We start from the raw sequence: 21,231 nt of genomic DNA, 5'->3' as shown, positions 1-21,231 counted from the left end.
CTTTTCTATCAATTCCTCACCAGTAATTTGTTCACCCACTGTAATACATGTTATCTTGAGAGAAGACACTAGTGAAACCTATGCCCCCCGGGTCTACTTTATATCATATAAGTTTCCGATCTATAATTCTAGTTTACTATTTATTTTGCAATCTTTATTTTCCAATCTATACAACAAAAGTACAAAAAATATTTATCTTATTATCTTTATCAGATCTCACTTTTGCAAGTGGCCGTGAAGGGATTGACAACCCCTTTATCGCATTGGTTGCAAGGTTCTTGATTGTTTGTGCAGGTACTAGGTGACTCACGTGTTGTCTCCTACTGGATTGATACCTTGGTTCTCAAAAACTGAGGGAAATACTTATGCTACTTTGCTGCATCACCCTTTCCTCTTCAAGGGAAAACCAACGCATGCTCAAGAAGTAGCCTTGCTCCAGCTTGGCCTCCTCTCTAGAAGTAGCTCTGTCAGTACTTGTCTCCTTGCGAAGCAGTGCTTGAACATGAGGGTCCCGCACGATTGAACTTAGTACGAACGAAGTCTGCGGCGTGGAGTCCATGTTTTCTCGGCTGCCGTGTTCGGTCCCTTCTCCGCCACCATGTCCGGCCTCTTCCCCGCCTCCATGTCCAGCCCTTATTCGCCGCCATTATCGGTCATCTCCTTGTCTTGCCCCGTGACGTCATTGCCTGCCCCGCCGGCGTCCTCATCATCATCATCATCATCATCATCCTCATCTTCAATTATCCACCGAGTATAGCCATCCATGAAACCAGTCATGAGTAGGTGCGCCATCACACGACCATCATCATAGGGGTTGAGCCAAACTCCTCATTTGCATCTTCGACATCGACATAAAACACTACTAGGAAAAGGCTAATTAGTGGCGCACCTGTTTTGGCCATTAATGGCGCACTATAGGTGCGCCACTATCACCACGCCACTAGTAACAAATACTAATGGCGCACCTCTGGTGCGCCATTAGTATACCAGATAATAGTGGCGCACCACATAGTGCGTCATTACTATGTCCAACGGTGCGCCACATATCTGGTGCGCCATTACTAACAATTTTTAAAAAAAAAATCAGAAGAAAAAATTCAAAAAAAAATTCTTTTATTTTTCATTTTTTTCTTAATCTCGGGTCACTATGGCTTAATCTTGGGTCAATATGCTTAATATCAAGTCAAATCGTACTTTGCGGTCAAACTTCCCAAAAGATCACCCATCCTCACACTACTCCAGCCCGAGCACGCTTAACTTCGAAGTTCTATCCAACCCCAGCACCACCTCACTTAACAGGCACTTGTTGATATATCTATCATATCAATCATATTAAACCTTGTTGATGTCTAGGACTTTGTTCATGTTCATGAGTGTGATGAAATTTGGAAAATATATTTCAAACTTGCCGGTCATATTACATATCCTATTTTGAAAAAAAATTCCAAAAAAAATTGAAACCAATTTTTTTCTCTTACTAGTGGTGCACCTAGCAAATGGTGCGCCACTACTAAGTTTGATTTTTTTTCATTTTCCCCCCTCTAGATCTTAAAAGCCCCGTATCTTCCGTTCTGTTAGGTTTTTGGGGATTCTGAAAATCTTCAACAGGGTTCCCGAGTAGATGATTTTTCATATAAAAACTTTTTAATCCGAGTTCGTATGCAAAAGTTATGCCCATTTTACTAAATTCCAGAGAGATTTTGCAAATAAAGTCAAAATTCATATTCGTAAATTTTCCCAACTACTAGACCACATATCACATGGGAAACTTATTTTATTTTATTTTTTTGACATTTCCATCATTTTCTTTTATTTTTTTTAAAACTGAAAAGGCGGTCCACAGGGGGGTGCAAAGAGAGTTAGTAATGGCGCACCTTCACAAAGTGCGTCATTACTATGTGTATGAGTTGGTCAAACCTTGGTCAAAGTTAGTAATGGCGCACTTTGTGTAGGTGCGCCATTACTAAGTTTGACATAGTAATGGCGCACCTATGCAAAGTGCGCCATTACTATGTTTGACCAAGGTTTGACCCAGTCATACACATAGTAATGGCGCACCTTGTATAGGTGCGCCATTACTATGTCAACTAGTAATGGCGCACTATCCCCTGGTGCGCCACTGCTAACAAAATTTTTTTTTTTCAAAACTAGTAATGGCGCACCACACACCAAGTGCGCCATTAGTAATATGTCATTAATGGCGCACCTGTATCTGGTGCGCCACTGCTATAAAGCAGTGGCACACCATATACATGGTGCGCCATTAATGTCCATATTAGCTATAGCCCTTTTCCTAATAGTGAAATCTCTGTCAGGTTATTTTCTTTCATGTCCTGCACCGCCGACCGCAACCACCTATCCACCATCGTTCCACTGACCATCATGAACGCCTGGACAGTAATAATAAACAATTTGATTATAAAAATACATGCATGCATCAAAGTCATACAAATAGGACATATAGAGTTTGCTCGGAATTTGCCGAAATGGAAATAAATCGACATTTCGGCAAAACATAGGCAACTCGCATGCACAATTCGATGGCAACTCATGCCAGACACACAATTTCCATCATATCGCCTGATTATGTCATATCGCACAGATACACATATTTCCATTCTTGCAAAAGCACAAATTTTTAATCACCTATCTCGAGATCGAGCACGGCGATGATGATGTCGATCAGTATCGCCACACACACCTATGGAAGCTCTTCTTGACAAGGATAGATCTAGTTAGGGAGGTACCTAGGTGACTTCACTAAATGCTAGATCTACCTATCTAGTTTGGGAAGGAGATAAGTTCAACTAGTGGAGGGGGAAAGAAAAAGAGAAAGGAGATGCATTAATGGAGGTGGTGTAGTTAGCTAGGAGCAATAAAGAGAGAGAAAGATAGGTAGAAGAAGGAGAGTAATGGGTGGAGAAGTAGTGAGGAAGAAGCAAAGTGAGGGAGAAAGGAGGTGGGAGCTAGGGGAAAGTGAAGGAAGAGAGGATGGGGGGAAGGGGGAGGAAAAAGGTGGTGGCTGCGGTTTAGCAGTAGCGCTGGGTGTAAAATGCGCTGCTGCTAAAAATATAGCAGTAGCGTGCTTCTGGGAGCGGCGCTACTGCTAAGCGGGGCCCGCCATCTGGCCAGGTTCAAACTTAGCAGTAGCACCCTGCACAAAAAACGCGCTACTACTATTAGAGTAGCAGTATCTCGGTTATAGTGGGCGTGCTACTGCTAAACCTAGCTTGGCAGTAGCGCATCTTTATGACACGCTTTGCTGCTAATTAGCAGTAGCGCCCCTTCTTGTCCACCGTTACTTCTAAGGTTCTGTGTATGAGGTTCTCCCTGGTAGTAAAATGTCCATGCTAAAAAAGAAAGAGTATATGATGAATATGATAGGTAGCATTCCACAACAAAAATTCTGTTTTGAATTGCTACTTTATCATGATGAGTTTTATGATAAAGAGTTGTTGTTATGATGCTAGGGAAAGTGATCAAAATTATCATTGATCAACTTATGCACTAAGCTAGCATTCACACTTCATAAATTATTTCTTTCATCATTTACCTACTCAAGGACGAGTAGGAATTACGGTTGGGAATGCTGATACGTCTCCAATGTATCTATAATTTATGAAGTATTCATGCGATGTTTACAATAATTCTACATGGTTTTGGTATGATTTGAACTGTACTAACCCGAACTGGCGTTATTTTCAGCAGAACAACCGTGGTGTTGTTTATTGAGCAGAAATAAAAGTTCTCCAAATGCAATGAAACTTTGTGACGATTTTTTTGGAACAAAAGAGGCACTAGAAGCTTCGTGGGAGGGCCAGAAGGTGAAGGAGGTGGCCACCATCCACCAGGGAGTGTCAGGGGCCTGGCTTGTGTGCTGGTGGGTGGTGGGCCCCTCGAAGCCCATCTTCACGTGAAACCAACGCCAACAAATACTATAAATACAGAAACCCCCAGAAATAACCCTAGATCAGAAGTTCCGCCGCCGCAAGCCTCTGTAGCCATGAAAAACCAATCTAGACCCTGTTCTGGCACCTTGCCGGAGGGGAAAATCATCACCGGTGGCCATCTTCCTCATCCCGGCGGCCACCATGATGAGGAGGGAGTAGTCCACCCTCCGGGCTGAGGGTTTGTACCAGTAGCTATGTGTTTAATCTCTCTCTCTCTCTCTCGTGTTCTTGATTTGGCACGATCTTGATGTATCGCCAGCTTTCTTAATATAGTTGGATCATATGGTGTTTCTCCCTCTCTATCTTGTTGTGATATTTGAGTTTTCCCTTTGAGATTTCATTATTATCGATTAATTATTTTCATGGATTTGAGAGCACTTGATGTATGTCTTGCTATGAATACCCGTGGTGACAATGGGGTATGATATTGATTCACTTGATATATGTTTTGGCACTCAACTCGCGGATTCCTGAGGTGACATTGCGGTAATCTATGCATAGGGTTTAATGCGCGTTTTTGTCCTTGTTTCTCTGGTAGAAATATTGGGGGCACTCTTTGGGGTTCTTTGTGTTAGATTGAGTATTATGAATCTGGAATTGTTTGATGCATATCGTATAATCAACTCACGGATACTCGAGTGACATTGGAGTATCTAGGTGACATTAGGGTTGGCTGATGTGTATCGTATGCTGTTATTTTAGTACGAACTCTTAGATAGATCGATCGAAAAGGATAACTTGGTGTTATTTTAGTATGAACTCTTGGATAGATCGATCGGAAAGGATAACTTTGACGTGGTTTCATACCCTACAAACAATTTCGTCTTATGTTCTCCGCTAGATAAGAAGTTTGGAGTGATTCTTCATCGCACATTGAAGGATGGTTAGCATTGTTGAGAGATTGCACTAGCGAAAGTACGGACTCGAGGCCTCATTTTTAAGCATTGCAATACCGTTTGTGCTCTGTTTTACCAATAGCTACCTTACACTTTTTTATTGTTCCTATTACAAAAATCTATATCTACTATCATTACTACACTTGTATCACCATCTCTTCGCCGAACTAGTTCACTTGTACAATTTACCATTGTATTTGGTGTGTTGGGGACACAGGAGACTCTTTGTTATTTGGTTGTAGGGTTGTTTGAGAGAGACCATCTTCATCCTATGCCTCCCACAGATTGATAAACCTTAGGTCATCCACTTGAGGGAAATTTGCTACTGTCCTACAAAACTCTGTGCTTGGAGGCCCAACACGAGTCTGCAAGAACAAGTTTTGTGTAGTTGACATCACCTTCACACATGCTAGGTTCCATGATCCAATAAGAGGTGCCTTTTGTCGAGGAATTCATACCTTGACAAACAAGGTTGTGGATATCTCCAGAACTCAATTGGAGGCTACCATCAACACCACAATGACTGAGCTTTTAGGTGACCTCTTCCATCTAAGGTGACCAAACACCCAAGATTAACAAGGTCCACTAAGGAAAACAAAGAGGAATCAAATTACCTTCGGTCGAGTGGTAGATCTAGGTCTTCTCTCCCAAATCCTAGAAGATCAAGGAGTTTGGGTCGCTAGGGAGACAGATCTAGGCGAAATAAGCTTTGGGCAATAATGGAGGAGAGAGAGAGGCAAGATTAGTTAGGCCAGAATGGGTAACAAGAGCCCTATTTATATGACCCACACAATTCTAACCGTTTCCATTGGATGTTCTAGGGAGGTACTACCGCTGAGCAGCAGTACTACCGCAGCCCCATATCGAGTTGCACTATAAGTGCCTAAGCGATACTACTACCATGGACACCAATAGTACCAATTAATTATATTAATCGGCACTACCGTGGTAGTGCCGTTCAAGTACCATATCAATGCAATATATTGGACGGACCCCCTGCGGTAATAGCCCAAAAATTTGTCTCACAGTTCCGCTTTAACCGGGAGCGACACTACTTATCAATGGGGCGGTACTACCGGCTTGGAGATACTAGCGGTAGTACTGCTCCTCTAAAGGAGCAGTTCTACCGCTACCTACCCTGGTACTATCGGGTAGGAAAAAACAGGGGATCGAGAAATATTATGATGAACCACTCAAAAGTTGGGAAGGCTATGTGGGTGCAATGTGTTTTCTGCTCATGGTTGATTCCAGCCATACCTTCTGAAGTGGAACCCCTCTTAATAGTATGGATTTCCTATGACTCAAGAAAAATGAAAACGTCGGAACACTTTCTTTGTTCTTTTTGTGTTATAGGGTAACCTAACCATCCCGCGCTAGTTTTCAATGTACATTTATAGCTCAAGCACATGATTAGACCGCAAATTGGGTTGTCATCTACACTAAAATCACTTTGGGGGGGGGGGGGGGGGGATGCCCTTTCAAATGGTCACATGCTCATCAAAGGATATTAAAGTTGGTGGTTGTGCATAATCATGATACAACTATCAAAACTAACATTGCACACAACCATTCATAGCAGAACCCAATTTACAACCGCATGCACCTATTCGTCACTAATGAGGCCAACAACATACGATTTGATACAGCTTGGGATGAGGGATATGGATATGACTTTAACTATATTACCATGGAAGATATGGACATAACCAAACGTACCATTAACTAATGTCATTTCATATTCTCTCTACACATCACATCCCATGTGAGCTGATATGGACATATATCTAACTTGATTTAGCTAGTAGTTGTGTCCCTTCAGTCAAGTCTACGTAAATATTTTGTCAGCATTCATGACCATTGTTTAGTCATCTTGTCAGTATATATATGATTAGGGAATCTTCAGAAAGGCCAAAATCACTCATATTAAAAATGATCTTTGTTTACAATTATGTGACACTGGGGATGCAAAATTGGAACCGTCAAGGTACCCTCCTTCGTTCAACCAAATGAACTGAAATTTCAAAAGCGATGTGAATTCCAAAATTTTAGTTCATTTGGTTGAAGTAATTAAGGAGGACCGAAGGGTATTCCAAATTTTCATCGCATACGACTATTCGTGACGATGAGGGCTACTCGGTTTGATGCCATGTGTGGAAGTGATGGACATGTCACACAGTGTAAACCATATAACCATACAAAAAAATTAACATAACCAAAAAACTTTACCAAATAATGGTACGTCATATTTTCTCAATGCATCACATCCCTTGTGAGCATATTTAGATATATATCCGACTTAGTTTAGCATGTAATGGCGTACCTTGGGTCAAGTCAACAAACATAACTTTTCGCCGCTAATGGCTATGGTTTATTCATGTCATAATCATATACTAATTTAGAAAACCAAGTCTAATGGTTATAGGCTAATTGAAGGCAAGTGGAATTAGTGGTTGTTTACAATTATGACACGGTGCGATGGATATGGCATATGATTTAAATTACATAACCATAGCACATACAGACATCACCAAAAAAATGTTCTACCAAATAATGTCATTTCATATTCTCTGAATGCATCACATCCACGTGAGCAGATATCGATATATATCAAACTTGGTTAAGCCTAAACTATTGTCCCTTGAGTGAAGTTTATGAAAATATTTTGCCGCCATTCATGACCATGGTTTAGTCATGTCATCAACATATATTAAATTAAGGAATCGGTGTTGAATGGTGAGAATTGGATAACTGAAGCATATTAAAATTGGTGCTTATTTAAGGACACACTACTACATGAATCCACACTGCACATTGGCAAAATATTGTATTGGACACATACTTACAACCACATGCAGTTGTCGTAACCATGAGACCTACATTGAACATGGTTTGATGCCGTGTGGGATGTGATGGACATGGAACATGATTTTAACTATATAACCATATGCGATCTGAAATTTCTTAATTAAAAAACATGCTGGCACTATCTCTTGCAGCTGTCTTTACGTTGTGAGGTTGTCCACCATTGTTGTGATCACCATGGGTGCTGACATAGTCTCCTGGCTGCATGATGTCATCATCAAAGTATAGCTAAGATTGTAGTCATTGTTGTCTCTAGCTACACTTGCGGTGTGTCCTCATACTCCACAATACATCGTAACACCACCCTCTATGAGGCAATGTCGGGACGGACCTAGGCCATTGCCACCCCATCATTGTTGAAGTTAAAACGAAGATGGCACCACCTCCCTACTCCGCTAAAACCGATACGACCCAATGATCTCGAGGTTTCCAAAAGTCTACCGCACTTGTTCTCGTATATCGTGAGACGACGATGAAGACCATCAAGTCGGCTGTGACAAAGGCCAGTGGTGTCCTTATGGAATAGTAATGGGTGACGGCGTTAGAGATGTGGTTAGGACATGTATGTGCAGTCAGGATTGAAGAAGATGCCGATGTTTATTAGTACTGAATGAGATAGGGCTGGCAGTAGGGTAGGAGGCGACGGGGCCCAAGTGTGATATAAGATTGGCTGTAGGGTTATTAATGGCCTACTCTTTAGTCCACAATATGTGTCAGTGCGGTGAGGAGGTATGTACTAGATCTAGGTGAGAGTGGAGTGTGTTGTTAGGGGAGAAAAGGAACGAGGAGTTAGAACGGCTACGACGTTGGGTAGGGTTTTGATCATGTGGGCAGCTACCCAATTTTGTACTTCATTTTGATGAGCCTCACATCATACACATGCATATTTTCTCAAACATGGCACAGACGTGTGTGTTTGGCTCTCATGTGCTAGGGTGTCAATGGGTAACTATATGGTACTCTGTAATCATATTTAATTTAATCAAACAAAATAAAATTTGTGTTAACACTACTATAGAACTGGTTACTAGTGGCGGTTCTAAAAAGTCTACTGATACGTCTAAAACATATCTATAATTTTTGCTTGATTCATGCCATATTTATATCATAATTGCATCACTTTGGCATCAATTATTATCAATTTTACCGGACTAACCTATCAATCCAGCATGTAGTGCTAGTTGTAGTTTTTTCTTTGCTGTTTTGAGACTTTTTAGAAAATCCCCACTTTTGGGGACCAAAGAAGTCAGAAAAAACATCCGCAGAGTTTCAGACCAGCATGAATCCAGCCAGCACCAGAAGCATCCCCCCTGGCCAGGAAGTTGCTGAGACTCTCGACGAAGAGGCTAGCATGGTGGCACCAACAATTCACTCCGCCGCCTCCTGGTGTTCTTACCTTTATATATATTCACCCAAAAATCTCTGTAACATTTATCAAGGATTTTTTTTTGGCCACCTCCACCTCATGTTTCACGACAATTGTGGTTAATTTGGTGTAAACCCTAGCGGTGATGTTAACCATTGCGATGAAATATTTATTTATGTTAGATTTATGGATGCCTCTATGCTTGATTTATAGACGCGTATTTCTTTCCTTTTGCATGTCTAATCTTGGCCATTTTAGATTAGTAATCAATAGAAGGAGGGGTGTGCATTAGTTTGGTTCAATCTTGCAAATAAACTATCAGTGGCACAAAGTGTAAAAGGGCTTGTATTATATTGTTGTCCCTAATTATAAATGTTTGTATGGGGACTAAAATGAGTTAGGAAAAACACAATATGTCATCATGCTTAAGGCAATTATCTGTGTTTACACCTAATGTTTGGATGTTGCAGAGAGTATGTCCACCTACAAGAAGATTATTATCTATAGATGCAGGGAAGATATTTTCTATAGAATTATGGACATACTGCCTATATGTTATCTGCACATCTCATATGTCTGTCATGAGCATGAAATATTTAATGTGCAATTTTTCCCATGACTATGTTACTTACAACACTTTTATGTACTGAAGAGTCACGCTTGGTGAACGTATGACCCCCTAGTCTATTTTTTAGCATGAGAATCACCTTTCTACAACTTTAATAAACAATACTATTTTTAGTATTGTTTTATTTAGAGAATATAAAAATATTATCTACCACATTATCTTTTAATTATTATCTACAGCTAGCAAGACTAGCAATGTTGACACCCTACTTAGCACTGTTAGGGACACAAGTGAAGTTCTATTTGTGTTGTGAAAATTTACCCCTGTTACAGGACACGGTTACCTCAATGGATTGATAACTTGGTTTCTCGTCGAGAGAAGAAGTATCGCTTGGTACACACCCCTACACTAGGGAGCTAGTTATCACCGTTAAGACCTAGAACCAGTATTGTTAGGGTTTTATGGATAGATTTATGGTCCCCTTTTTTTCTATATTTTTGGTATACAATTTGAAGTTGTATGTAATTTTTTTTGCACTTTTACTTGTCATTTTATATACGTAGTGCATTAAATTAATTTTACGTATTTAATGGAGATAAATAATGTATTATTTGAAAAAATGGAAGTGAAGTATTACAAATATGAAACTTGACATGGTATAATGTATGATCCTCTAGAGGGTGTGGTAAAAATTTAACAGAATTACAAAAATGTTGTGGTGTCCTGCGCTTACAAGTGAATCATGTTTGCGGAAGGATCAGAGTTTCAAAGGGAAAGTGTGAGGTCTGAAGAGGAACTCAGTTTTTCATCATTTCTCCTCAAAATATTTTCTATTTTCTAAGAAACACCACTATAAGTCACGTGTAAATCATTTGGGACTTTTCAGGTAAATTTTCTATTTTTAAGGCATTAATTGTTTTGGGTATTTAATGGATATTATTCTGAACTATATGTACATTAATAAATGCACAAAATTTTGTAAATAATTATATTAAGTTGTTGAGTGAATATTTAGATCAGATGTGAGGATCGTTTCGAAAACTCAAAAAAAATTGAAAAAACAAAAAATAACTTGAAAGTAAATGGGTTTTGAATTTTAGAAAAACGTAAATGAAGTCTAAAAATGCAAAACTTGGCATGGTGTAATGGTATGACCTCTAAAGTCTGTGCTTAAAATTTCAGAGAGTTACTTGCGCACACTTTATTGTTTTTTCTTTGTAGTTATTTGCTAGATGTTATTTTTAAAGAAAAACATAAAATATAAATGTGGTCAACAAAATATAAAACTTATTCTATTGGACATAAATATTTATTAAATAACTAAATAGTAATAAATTAATTTTGACTTTTAGGTCAAATGCTATTGACTTTTAATTATGCAGACTAGTGACATGCTATAAATTGAGCCCATCACTCACGGGCATGTATAGTTACTCACCACTGGTAACTTAAGCACTAGTGGTGTGCGCGATTTTGTGGCGACTACGTGTAATTTTGGCCCAGGGCTAATCGGGACCGATGTTACCAGCGTTGGATGTATGGTGATGCCCGCCAATGATAGGTTGCGAGATTACTGATGGCGGGGGCAAAAGCATGTACGCTACTAGTAAGCGGTCGTTGGTTCTTAGGAATATGTGCATGAAGACTTCCTAATTGTTATCGACATGGTCAACCCAGCTCCCATAGAGAAGCTACAATAGCGGCATATCGGCGACTCGTTCTGACAACAGTAGTAGTCGTTTGGTGGTCTTGAAATGTTGATATAATTTTTATTATGTTTGAAATACTTTATGCTTCCATGAACTTTTATAATAGATGTGATTCTTTAGGGGGGAAAGCAGTTTTACAGTAGTGAAAGCGATGTGATTTTGAAACTTTAGTTAATTGCGCCTGCCGGTCGTAATTTTGGCCCATGACAGTGACCCGATGTCATCTGTGGCGGCCGCTGCTGGTATCTAAATTGGAGTGATGAGAACGACTTTGCACCCGGCACTCCAGTGGTAACTGGCCAGATTGACACGTGCAAATGTGTGGCCGTGGCTCATAAACTTTCACCTATAAGGGCATCTCGGACGAACAATTCATAGATTTCCTTCAGAATCTGTTCGTGGATAGGGGGACCAATTCATGGAGGCAGATATGGAAGGCCGCCATCTAATCGTAGTCGCATACATTTTAACCCGCATTTAAACAAACCAGATAAAATTCATGCAAACCGATTGATATTCATCAAAGTTTTGATAGAAAATAGCAAAAATCATTCATACATAGCATGCAAATTAAATCTAGTACAACAATGTCTCAAATCGACTAGATTCTGGATGTCTGACAAGTTTTTCATCAACAGATCATGTCGTTCCACACATACTGCCCCTTCAGCTTCATCCAACAGTGTGTGCACGTAAATGGCCATCCCTCTGTCTTGTGGTCAACCAAGGAGCACGTGCGGGCCACATATAATGTGTAAACCAACATTAAGTGAATGAACCAATCAACAAACTGAGGAAGAGGAAGCAAAACTTATGACGACCTTGCCTCAAGCCGCGTCCAATGGCCACCTTGCCTCAAGCTGACGAACCTCGTCGCAAAACTTGGTAACGCTGGTCTGAATAGTGTGCCAGAGATACGACAACGACCTCATGTTGCGTTGTTGAATGATGTACATGTCGTAGGGCGCGATGTGTTTTCGTGCGTGAAACGTTTCATACACTTGCTGCCAGAAGGCCTCGCCTCTGCTCCCACCTACGAAATCCAGGATACGGCCAACCACGCATCGCACAACAATTCATCCTCCATGGCCGAGTAGCTCACCTCCTTCGTACCCTGAAAAACGACATAACATTTGAAAATAAGCTCAATGTCATTTGATTGAAAACCTGTCGGGCATGGTGTCCGCCATGGAGGTCGTCGACGAGGGAGGGGGCAGAGTGTATGTATGTACAAATGGCTCTAGGGTGGACATCTCTGTCGTTAAGGCGAGCGGGCGCGTCGGTACGGATTGCGGATATTCGGCAATGCCTTTGTGGCGGCCGAAGACGTACAATAGCGGCGGCGGAGGTGGGGGGTGCGGATGCAAAGCGAAGAGGGAAGGGACGGAGTGGAAAGAAATGCGACCGCGAAGGGGGGATTGGGTGGGCCGGCGGTGTCAGAGTCCTACGTGTTTGTTGTCCGGACTCATGCAACCCCCCCCCCCCCCCCCCTCTCACTTTGTCTCCAATTTGCGGTAGAAAACGCGTCTGGACCGCCCCGCAGATTGATACATGACCGCGTTGAATGACTTCCATGATCTGGACAGCGCGGTCCGGACCGATGCAGACAGTTTGCGGGTGCCGTAAGCAGTTATGCAGTAGTGAAAGTGGTTTGATTTTGAAATTTCAGCCATTTCTTTTGTGCTGAAAATTTCAGTTCATTTGACAGAACTAAAGAGGGTTGGAGGGTTAGAGGATACTAAGGACCATCAAGTTGAATCCACATCTTGTGCTGATCACATCACACGTAATTCGGAGCAACCCCTATGCGATGAGGTCTTAAAGAGCAGTTCTGCAGTTGTGACAAGTCACACAACTAGCCAACAAACATGGAACATCCATCCATTGAGATAAAGCAAAGAAACTTGGGGCCAACCTACCTATGCTCTGGCGCCCGAACAAATATAGATATCGATCTGCTGGCTTAATCAGTGTGAGCGAGCAGGGCATCTCACGCGGCCGCAGGACCTTCAAGGAGGTTAGGTTCTTCCATCTTCGCTCTCATCTTCTAGTTGATTTTACGCAGATCCTACGACTTCCATTCCGCCATGGAAAGGCTATATAATTTCATTTTAAGAATTCGTACCCCCTAGCCAGATCTGGCCGGGACTTCCGCAGAATATCATAAGTACCGTACGTGATTGTTTTTGAAAGGATTCGGCCAAATTCAAATTGTGCCACTGACTCGATATAATTCAGCCGAGTTTGGAAAATCTTTGAAATTCGCCCACAACAGTGCATACACGAGGCTACGAGCCACCCCTCTATTATCAGCTTCCAACACACAAAGAACCTCACCTGTAGAATTGAACCTTGAGCGCCTCTCACCCTGCTCTGCTGCCATGCCATCGACGCCAGCGGTCTGTACCATTTTCGTTGCCAGTCCAGGTGCCACCTTCTACCTCATCCCACCTCATACCTGGCACCCGCTGTCGGACTCCACTGATGCTTGTGGCTAACCCAGGTTGAGCCGGAAATTTTCAAATCTGGCAGAAAACATGTTTCCGATCAGATAGTTATATACAACCGTATATACCCTACGTGCTCTCTGTACAACGAGGCTGATGATGTTTTTTTCATATGCAGAAAAGGGTGCGCCGGCCTAGTTATATATAGCACGTATATCGTCGCTGGACCATGGCACAACGGATAGAATTATATGATTTGAAAATAATCACCAACCAATTTTCGGACGCCCAAAAAATTGGAAGTGGTGGCTATGCAGAAGTTTACAAGGTACCAATGATCAACTTGGTATTTTGTTACCCGCAATAAAAAAAACTTGGTATTTAGTTTAGTCATGAAAAACAAGATAGTATGTCTGTTCCGTTCTATAAGGTGTATTAACTTTTTCAAAAGTTAAACATTCTATCGTTAAGGAAGTTCTAAATAATAATAATATACTGTACCTTATAACATAGAGTGGAGGGAGGAGTATTATTAATTAGTTTTCTCAAACGCAAACAGGCAGTCTACAAGAATGAAGAGATAGCAGTGAAGTTGCTTAATTCGGCCATAGGAATCAACAATGACCAATTTATGAACGAACTCAGTAACCATATGAACGTCAAACATTCAAACATTGTACGACTAGTTGGTTATTGCAACGAAATCACCAGCCAATATGTTGAGCAGAAGGATGGCCCTGTTTTTGGTAAACACATATACAAAGTGCTCTGCTTTGAATATATGCACGGTAGAAGCCTAGACAGATGTCTTTGTGGTAAACTTCAATCCAGTTCTCTTCTTTTCCCTGGTAATTTATAAAATAATATTATTTAATTCCATGTTACACAGTAATTGTCCAATGCTCTTTGCAGAAAAATCCCTGGGAGATGTTTGGCACACGCATTACCAAATAATAAAAGGGACTTGTAAAGGTTTATGTTATCTTCACCATGGGTGCGAACGTGCGATCCTCCACCTGGATCTAAAGCCTGCCAACATATTACTTGACAAGCTCAAGAATCCAAAAATTGCAGACTTCGGATTGTCAAGGATTTACACTGGAAGCCGTACCCATGTCAAAGTCGCTGGTACAGTCTCAGGGACAATGTGAGCACAGTGGAATGCTTCATTAAATTTGAGATGATTTTTTTTCTCATGTAAGCAAACAGATGGTGACGATGATTGCGCCCTTAATTTTTTCTTCCGATTTCATGCAGGAACTACATGGCGCCTGAACTAAGAAATGAGGGTGTGGTGTCATACAAGGCTGATGTCTTCAGTTTAGGTGTTACAATTATAAATGTAATTGGAGGATCTGGCGGTTTACAACATTATCACGAACATGGCCCCAAGAAATTTGTTGAATATGTACGAATAACCTTTTTTTTAAAGCTTACACATCGACCTGGTATTATGATCATATATATAATAATTATCCATCGGATGATGCTACTGATAAATTTTTTGTGTATTGACATTGCAGGTATGTACATATTGGAGGGAGAGGGATAATACAGCAGATTTATATCAAGTAGAGACATGCACCAAAATTGCAATATGCTGTGTGCATACTGACAGACACCAGAGGCCCACAATGAAGGAGATTATGGTGAACTTGAATGATATGGAAACTCAGGTTTTGGGCAAGGTACCATTGCGAACATCTACATATTTGTTTCTAAAACATGATTATAGTATTTGTATGACCCTGAAAGGTAACAGAATTACTTGAAGCGTGACAGCGTCGTGTAATCTTTATTGTGTTTGTTCTTACCGAAAGCATTAGCCTCCAAATGGATAATGTTATCTATAGGTTGTAGGTGTTAGAAAATTTATAATGAGCAATTATCTTTCATTTCAAAATAATAAGCAGTTATGACAATAGCCCGAGACCCACTATGATGGACAGCGGTTGGAACTCATACTCAACTGATGTTGATGCACGTTGGCTCATAAAACTTCCTACACTTGTGACCATGGTGGGAACGTGCTTCCAAAATGCTACTCTGTTTCATGTCCCAACTATGTCCTAGGAGATTCAAGAGGAGACGAAACCTAGTTTAAGTAATTTTTATATGTGCTCTAGTCCAAATATTTTATCAGCTTATTAATTAGGTTCTTCCAATGTCTTGTATTGTTGTGTATATTCCAGGGTCTCCATACCCTCACGGTGAATTCCTCCCACCATGTTTCACTTAAGCTCTCCGGTGACAGTTCAGGTATATAGAGGCATCCAGTGCAATTAAGTCGGGAGTCAACATCAAGAATATGCATGAATTAATTAATTGTCTATACTGGTTTGCAGGAAGGGAGCCACTGGACGTTGTGATTGTGTATGCCTTTGATTGTACTGAATCGACCCCGGCCTGGTACACAGTGGATAATGGGATCTTTTGGATGGTGCAAGAAAAGCTGACCCACTTCCCCTATAGTTGCATGGGTTATATCTACGTCATGTCAACTGCTAACACATACACGTCAGACATGAAAGTAGTTGACCCGGCGGAGACAAAGGTAATTGGCTACACAGGATTCGCTAGGCGCAGGACCACCTGCACTAAGAACATGGCATCGGGCCTTGCAGAGGCACATAATATGATCAGCAGCCGTGGGCACCACAATGGCATCATCTTGTTCTTCTCTGATGGGTTGAAGAACGAGGGTGACTTCTTTGATGGAACAAACAACTTCATCTCAAAAGTGCCCGTCCACACATTTACCCTTGCCGGGGACACGTACAACCATGTATGTATCGAATTAGAGATTATCCGTCTAAATAAGATCGGCTCAGTAAGTAATTTATTCCTATGCTAGGTTCTCCAATCCATTGCGGCAAATTCTCCGGGAGGGAAGTTTCACACCAGCCCTGTTCCAGAAAGGCCAAATCTGTCAACACCCTTCTCGAAGCTACTAGATAGCCTCCTTGGAGGCACCCCGGAGGATGTTGAGAGACCTCTGAGTTTCATTTCAGGTATATATACATAAGAACATCTAATCCGGTCCGAATTTTTAATCATCACGAACATGCATAGTACGATGCGTCGATAACCAATTGTCCATACTGGTTTGCAGGAAGGGATCCACTAGATGTGGTGATTGTGTATGCCTTTGACTGCACTAACTCGACCCCAGCCTGGTACACGGTGGATAGTGGGGTCTTTTGGTTGGTGCAAGAGAAGCTCACCCACTATGTTGACAGTTGCATGGGTTACATGTACGTCATGTCAACCCCCAACACATACACATCGGACATGAAAGTAGTTGACTCAGCCGAGACAAAGGAAACTGGCTACACTGGATCCACCAGGCGCAGGATGACGTGCACTAAAAACATGGCATCAGGCCTTGTTGAGGCACATAAAATGGTCAGCAACCGCGGTTACCGCAACGGCATCATCTTGTTCTTCTCTGATGGACTGATAAACAAGGGTGACTTCTTTGATGGAACGGAGAAATTCGTCTCTACAGTGCCTGTCCACACATTTACTGTTGGTGGGGACGCATATAACCAGGTATGTATGAAGTCAGAGCTACTCCAGCCAAAATCCTTGCTTACTAACTAATTCAGTGTATCCATATCTCGTGTGTATATGCTAGGGTCTCCAAGCCATTGCAAAAAATTCTCCAGGTGGAACTTTCACCCGCCTTCCAGTTCCCGAAAGACCGCATCTGTCGGCGCCCTTTTCAAAACTACTGGACAGCCTCCTCGGCGGCACCATGGACTGAAATGGTCAATAGTATGGGCTATTTTCCCAAGTTATCGGCAGCACATGCACTCCATTTCGAACGCCTTTGTTCATTTCATATGTCAAGAACTGCCATATACTCTGTAGTATCTAATAAGCGAATGCCACTGTGCTATGTGTGCATAAATTGCAAGGATGCTCTGCATCTTCTATTTTTGTTGTAACCCGAATTTGATTAAGCTCAATGTGAATGGTGATATCTCAGTTGGAATATGTTCTTAAACCGAAAGGAGGGTGGTGCCAGAGTCGCAGCTCCGGCGGCAAGATCTCCACAGATCGTCCCCGTGAGGTTTGTCTGGTTGTTTCCCCACCTTTCCTCATCTTTCATTCGTAAATGGCGTTCTTGATTTTATCCCTTCCTGTGCCACTATTTTTCCTGTTGTTTTCACAGCCCACCATTTTTCCTGTTTTTTGTGCTTGTGTTTCTGTTTGACTGGAATAAGATACTGATTGAAAAGGCTATTGAGGCGTCATTATGGGCATGTACAATGGTTCATAAGATAGTCTTATCTTAAGTCTTGCTTGTTATTTAGAGATGACAAAAAAATGTCTACAATGGGTAATCTCTTAGCCTTATCTTCAATAACTAACTATTCGTACAAACGTGGTGAAATATATTGTCCTAAGAGATCATCTCTTGTCTTCTCTCTTTTCTTATGAGTTCTCTCTCCTCCACCTCATCATTTATCCTATGTGGCACTTCTAAGATAGCACCATTGTACATGCCCTAAGAGTTTTCAATTTATTCCAACCTGGTTGAACTTTTGCATTCTGCTTACCATCTGCCTAGGCACCCATACAGGAGCAATAGGCAGCTTTCACAGGTCTGCAATCTATTCTGGTTTTGATCTTGGCTAGGCACCGCGGTAGAGGAGCAATAGCAAAAAATTTAGTCCAGTTACATTCTGCATTAGTGTTTGATAAGGGCAGGGTCGGTTGGCACTTGTCAGTTCTGTTACAACGGTTTTGCCATTTCTCAGATTTTACTTACTCAATAACCCTAATTTAGGAAATAGCATGACTTGTACACTCATCAATAAACCTTTAAAAATGCATCAGCTAGCATTACTACAAGTCTTGGTTGTTTATTGGAACCGTTAACAGACACATCCAAGGTGGCGCTAACTGAAGCTAGACATATATAGCTGGCAAGGAAGAACCAGAAGGCTGCATGCAGAGCCCGGGGGTGCTAATCCTCTTTTGGGAGAGAAAAAATGAAACTACCAAAGTGAAGCACCGTGGATTCTCATAAGGAAATGTGATCACATCTATCATAAGTCCAGGCTACCAATTAGGCCTACGAAACATTCCTGCTGCTACTCTGACTAGCAGAAAAAAATTGCACTTCACAGTAGCAGATATGATGCCTCCCCGTGCTCTCTGCTTCAGCTCATGGTCTAAACTATTATTACAACGAGAAAGCTAAAATCCATACGGCAGGAATTCTGCAAAGTACGCCGTCATTGCTGCACGATCGGCATCTTGCGGCCCACCACAGTTTTCTTTTTTCTGATGTATGCACGCTCGATTCGCTCCAGATCCAATTTTTTTTCCTCCATCAGAATAGTAGGCCTTCCTCCCGATCCACCTTTTCCGCCTCTGAACGATCTCCTCTGATTTTAATCCATTTTTTTCGCTCGAGATTTTTGCATGTAACACCGGGTAGTTTGTTTTTTGACGCAAACAAAGTGTGAACAGCAGCATTCGAAACTTGCACCCGTTTTGAGCCAACTCAACTAAACAACCACCTCACCCACGTTCCCTTTTCTTGAAGGAATGAAAGTCAATAGGGTATTTAACCCGTCTCCTATACCACGTTTGCATAAAAACAAGGTAATTTAGTGACCGGTTTTTCCCACACTTAAGTAGATATTTTACCAACTCATCTTCAGGTTTTTTTTTCTACCGCAAGAGTTGGTGACACCATGTTAACTTTTGGAGAGGCAGGAGGGGGAGCCCCCCCCCCCCCCCCCCACCCCCCACCCCCTGGTAAGTTTTCTGTAGATAGCATGATTCAGACATCGCAGACCTGATAATGTAACTGTACCAACCGGGGGAGGGAAGGGGTGAAATATCCCTCCGATAACTTTTGTTGTGTGAATAACATGGTAACTCACATTTCGCAGACCTAATTACTTATGTACCCCGGTCCTGAAAACTTTGTCGATGAGGGTGGGGGTTGAAACATACGACGGTAACTTCTATTCAAATAACATGATAACTCATACATGCAGACCTAATAACTTATGTACCTCGGTCCTGATAACTTTGTCGGCGGGGGTGGGGGTGGGGGAGTCGTTGAGACATACCACGGTAACTTCTATGCAAATAACATGATGACTAACACATTGCAGACATGATAACCCAACATGGAAAAGTTGTTTGAAAACATATTTCCGGTAACTTCTATGTAAATATCATGGTAATATACCAAATCTAAGATGATAAACTATGTACAAACACCGCGGTAACCTTTGACCCGGGGAAAAAGCTATTGTAAACATATGTCTGACCACTTTTGTCTAGACAGTATGAAAATTTCGAAACAACATAGACGGTAACCTATGTACAAACACCACGATAACTTTTGACTTGAGAAAAAAGTTGATAAACAACATACCTGATAACTTATGTGTACATTGCATGGTAATGTACGCATCGCAGACTTGATAACTTATATATAAACATCACGATAACTTTCACATGGGAAGGGGGGGGGGAGTTGTTGAAAACATCTTCCCCTCCTCCCGATAACCTATGTGCAAATGGCATGATAATTTACGCACACCAAAGATGATAAAATATGTAAAAACAACATTGTAACTTTAGACCCAAGAGAATTTTTTTATTAAAAACATACCCCACCCACCCCACCTCACCCTAACAACCCCGTGTAAGTAGCATGATAATTCACACACATCAGAGCTGATAACCTATATTACACATGTATGCATGCATTAGAGGAGAAAAAATTGATATCATCCTAGGTTCTCCAATATTTTCAAAACTTCGAAATGTTTTATAGTTCAAACAATCGGTCCGATCGAAACATCATTTTCACATAAAAAATCCACCGCGGCGAGACCTACGAAACCGGATCTCATGTTGATATGTTCTGACATTTTTTTACGTGCAAAGAATGTTGGAGGAATCATGTTTAAGCTTTGACACTTTCTATGTAATCAACATGATAACTTATCTCAACTCGCATGATAACTTGCTTAGCACACATGTGGTAACTTCTTACCAAAAAAAAGTCGTCGGAACATATAAACAATCACTACTAGGGAAAAGCTTATACACAGACGCTTACTAGCAGCGCAGGTTTATACCCCTCGCTACTGCTACTTACTAGTAGCGCGGGTTTTTAACCCTCGCTACTACTAAGTTGATAGCAGTAGCGCTGGTTTTTAACCCTCGCTACTACTAAGCGGTCTCTACCGTGCCCATCGGGACATGCCATAGTAGTACCGCAGGTTTTTAACCCTCGCTACTACTAAGTTGATAGCAGTAGCGCTGGTTTTGCCCCTCGCTACTACTAAGCGGTCTCTCCCGTGCCCCTGGGCCATGCCATAGTAGTAGCGAGGGTTATAAACCCGCGCTACTACTAAGTTTTTACCCCTCACTACTATTAAGAGGTCTCAACC

At 41.5% G+C, this 21,231-nt stretch overlaps 1 protein-coding gene across 1 annotated transcript; it reads left to right on the top strand.

Moving 5' to 3' along the window:
• Positions 1–13,161: 13,161 nt before the first annotated feature.
• Positions 13,162–17,797, top strand: LOC125525813 (uncharacterized). The gene is made up of 11 exons (XM_048690815.2): positions 13,162–13,368; positions 13,977–14,126; positions 14,358–14,613; positions 14,711–14,945; positions 15,056–15,206; positions 15,322–15,486; positions 15,991–16,057; positions 16,144–16,583; positions 16,653–16,809; positions 16,911–17,350; positions 17,436–17,797. Exons 2-11 carry the CDS (start codon positions 14,028–14,030, stop codon positions 17,562–17,564), a joined length of 2,139 nt encoding a protein of 712 aa, XP_048546772.1. The 5' UTR covers positions 13,162–13,368; positions 13,977–14,027; the 3' UTR covers positions 17,565–17,797.
• The last annotated feature ends 3,434 nt before the right edge of the window (positions 17,798–21,231 follow it).

This window comes from Triticum urartu, chromosome 7A (assembly GCF_056163025.1).
Source record: "Triticum urartu cultivar PI428250 chromosome 7A, HENAU_Tu73, whole genome shotgun sequence".
In the NCBI taxonomy this organism is placed as follows: Eukaryota; Viridiplantae; Streptophyta; class Magnoliopsida; order Poales; family Poaceae; genus Triticum; species Triticum urartu.
This window is presented reverse-complemented; position numbering and strand designations above follow the sequence as displayed.